The following is a 3,953-nucleotide window of genomic DNA, read 5'->3' on the forward strand; positions in this document are numbered from 1 at the left end:
TACCCGTCTTCGGTCCTACCTCTAAATCAATGTGTGCGTCATGAGATCGACCTGGTTCAGGGAACCAAATACTGCGTAACACGTCAATTGCCCCTGCCCAAGGAGCAGTGCGACGTCAATGACATTTTTCCGTTCGAAGCACGACGCAGGGATGGTTAGTGAGAGCAAGTCTCCCCATTCATCATCCACGTTTTGTGTCCGCAAGCCGAACGGCAAGTGGCGTATCATTCATGCTTACAATAAGCTCAACGCAGCCACCATTCTGGCACAGACGCCGATTCCTAGAAAGAATGTTATAGCCAGGGAAGTAGAAGGGCCATGAGCTGAGCTCAAGCGGTGGTCCTGAGCTCTTGCGGTCGCAGACACGAGATCGCGGGAGCGTTAGTTAGGTTGACCCATACGTCTCAGGGTGACAATCTGAAGGAAGTCGATGGCGTGCCTTGAGTTTGGCAGACTCAAATCGGAGGTGTCGCTCCATCAGCACGTCCTTTTCTTGTCGCTCAACTGTAAGTTATACATTGAGCAAAGTTTTAGGTGACGTTGTACCCATCGCTCAAACAGCGCTTCGTCATCTGTAGCGCTTTTGCCAGGGGCGAGAACTATACGTATTGTCCGCATTGCGGGTACACGAGAGCCACCTCGTTGTGCGCGTAGACGAGTGCGATCAGCTTCTAGCGAAATTTTTGTGAAACCAAGAAACGAGCTCGAAGAGCTTTCTGTTCGGCAAGGTCATCTTCCATAACGGTCGGAGGCCCGATGATTCGAAGGCGCAACGATCGGATTACCACGTCCTTCTATTTAACAGTGGAATCCGCCGGATTACCACGTCCTTCAATTTAACAGTGGAATCCGCCATATTCCTCACGAGGGTCAATGACTGACCGTGGATGGACGCACATCAACCTTACGGGGAGCTTCGAGCTGCCGTTTCTGTGCCTCATCGAGGTCATTGGTGACCACACCACGTCCCTCAGGTGATGAGAGGTCAGAAAACGGACGTGGGGTCTGCAAGGCGCGAGCAGGGCTCGTCTCACGCCGCTGGCGCAGCTCGCCTTCCTCGTGTTTCCATTCGGGAAAAGGAGTGTGACACTCGTAGTCGACCACCTCTACATCCCCAACGAGGTCACTTATCACCGTTAGCGTGTGCGGACCGCGACGCTTGGGCTCATTAAGCCTAGGATTTACGTCTCTCGATGCCGCGGAGACACGGTCCGATATGGAACCGTGTGCGGGAAATGAAGCTAGGCTCTGCCCGTGTGTGCTTGCAGAACCAGCGAGACTTGGTGACTTCAGTGTCCATGACACACAGAGCTCATTGAGCACGGAAGTTGTTTTGTACTAACGAACCAAGTTGCAGTGTCTAGCGGACACGCAAGGCAATAATCGATTGGAACTGTAAATGTTCTCAATCTAATGGGAGAGAGTGTAACGGGTTACACACACCCTGGTAACAGGGGTGTGTGTCACGCGAGATGGGCATGGTGTGACCACACCCAAACAAGAAGGCTAGATAGCCAGTAGTTATACCTGTATTTAGATTTTACTATGCATATTAAGGAAAATCTATGCACCATTCTTTTCACACATTTTCCAACGTCCTCTCAAAACTTTTATTCATGATTTTTAGACACAAGCTCAGCATACATACAAAATCGTTCATACTCTCATAGACATCACGTTCTTTTTCCGTCTGAGCTAGTGATTCATGTATGCACGTCTGTGACCGTGAAATGTAAGCTTATACACAAAAAGATTGAAGTGGTTAATGTGTATTTGTATATGATAAGTTGTTCTGAATTTTTGGATGACAAAAAGTTTGTTATCAATGTGAATTAATTCATATAACAGCTTGACTAACAAAGATCGAATGTCAATACAATCAACTGAAGTGAAATGCACTTCGAATGAAATCATGACATAACAATATGACGTCTTCCAGCGGTAAGGAGATTCGGCTATCATCTTTGTAGTCCTTTGCAATCAAATGAAGTGGTATCCGCAGTCATGATAATGTAATTTAACGTTGAAATTCGAAATTCTGCATAAATAATGGTACTTCGAAGCTCTGGAATCGTAAAAAATTTTGTTGATATGACGTAGTTATAGAGCGATATTACAGCTACCGATTTTTCATGCACAACTTTTACATGTGTTTCTTCAGAAAATGAACACAGATTAGCTACCTTTAGTGATTTGTATATTTATCATAACTCGACTTGTCGAAATATTTTTTCACTTGAAGAGGCTACTTTTATCGTCATTGTTGCCTACATGTTTGCCCATCCGAGATTTGAGTTAGTTTCTTAATTTTATATTTATCGGATGAACTAATTAACTTATGCATGTGCAAAAGGTGTCATCTTCATTACATTCGAAGACTGATGACCACTGGATCATCGGCTAAGTGCATAACAATGAACCAAGGAAAATTATCTAGCAGTCATGATGTGATGGCCACCCTTTCATAATTAAGGCTCCAACTCTCTCAGACCACAAAGCTTTTATATTCGGTGTTTAGAGATCACTAATTAGCAAGTCTTGTCTTTTTCATGGTTTGCATCGTACATCAAAAATAAACTGCTTTAATTATGGCAATGCTAGGACAAATACACAGGAGCATTAGATGCTTTTTCACTTCAGCTTTTACCAACAAATCAACATCGGCTGAATTGTTATCACATGATCATAGCTACACACAACTTTCTGAGCTTTCGACAATAAACGGGGAAAAAGTGAGGTACATTATCGACAAATGAAAGAAATATTCACATAAGGACTATTTAGATGGCTTTCCTTGTTTTCTTTCTGCGTCTGTCAGATAGGCCTTTTCAAGGTGGTGATCAATTTTATCATCCCTGATTGGACATTTCGCATCTCCAAAATTTTTGTCATCGCTCAGAGCTGCACGAGCTGGTTCCGGGAGTTGCTCCCACATGACTATGTAATAGCGAGGATGTTCTTTATAAAACTTCCACTTTACAGGATATGATTCTCTGATTAACGTCGGAGCTCCAAAATAATTAGGAAAAAAATGAAGAGGCGGGCCATATGTCGTCTCGTGGCTGGGGTTAAAGAATAGGTACTTGCCACCGCGGGACGTGGCTACTGAAACGACATATGGATTTTCTTTGAGATCATCAAACCATACAACTGCTTGCTCCCAGTCATGACGAGCACTGGGCCAGCCAGATTGAAAGCGCTTCGGGAAGTACCAAACATACACGATGGCCCACATTTCCTCGTACTTCCGAACCCGAACGTACACTTGACTATCCATGGGAGGTCTCTCGCATCCGCTATTTCCATTTGTCGGCTTGAGTCCACCAGAGAAATTGCCATCTGCATCGACAGCAGGATAATCGACACACAATTCCTCTCGAATTTTCATCGATGGATTGAACTTGAAAACAAGTCTTTCTGTAAGGGTGACCGGTTGGCGTTCTTCAATAGGTTTGATTTTGTCGTGGTCTATTTTTCCAGCAGAACACGCAACTAGAGCTGCTAGAAGAGATCCGGCTAATGTCCAAAGATGCATCTTGGACCAGCAAGAATTGAAAGTGAGCGTCAAAAAATAATTGAATTAATCCGATGTATCCAGTTAACAGCATGGATGTAATACTAGCACGCAGATTTGGGATCAAAATTCTTTGCGATCTATGCTGTAAAGTGTCCTTGTGTGATATCGTTTTTGCCCCCACGGGTCACAGCAGCGACAGATACCGTTCGTAATTCACTTTGACGACCAAACACGCTTAACAATCGGCTGATGACCTCAGATTATTGCCGTTACAAATGTGTTGCAATACTGAACCCCAATAGTACGTTTTTCCAAGCTTCATCTTTTCTATTCTGCACAGTGCTTACAATAGTTATTACTAACACGAGGCTGGACGTGTCTGTTAAAATTACACCGCTGAATGCATGTGGATGATTACGGATGCTGATTACGGACA

The 3,953-nt window shown here is 44.2% G+C and overlaps 1 protein-coding gene across 1 annotated transcript; it reads right to left on the reverse strand.

The window, feature by feature from the left end:
* Positions 1 to 2,776: 2,776 nt before the first annotated feature.
* On the reverse strand, positions 2,777 to 3,535 carry PHALS_13274 (NLP-like protein; the record flags this gene model as incomplete). Its single annotated transcript, XM_024729000.1, has 1 exon — positions 2,777 to 3,535. The coding sequence occupies one exon, from the start codon at positions 3,533 to 3,535 to the stop codon at positions 2,777 to 2,779; it is 759 nt and encodes a 252-aa protein (XP_024579421.1).
* Between the last annotated feature and the right edge of the window lie 418 nt (positions 3,536 to 3,953).

Source organism: Plasmopara halstedii, assembly GCF_900000015.1.
Source record: "Plasmopara halstedii genome assembly, contig: Scaffold_658, whole genome shotgun sequence".
NCBI classification, from domain to species: domain Eukaryota; phylum Oomycota; class Peronosporomycetes; order Peronosporales; family Peronosporaceae; genus Plasmopara; species Plasmopara halstedii.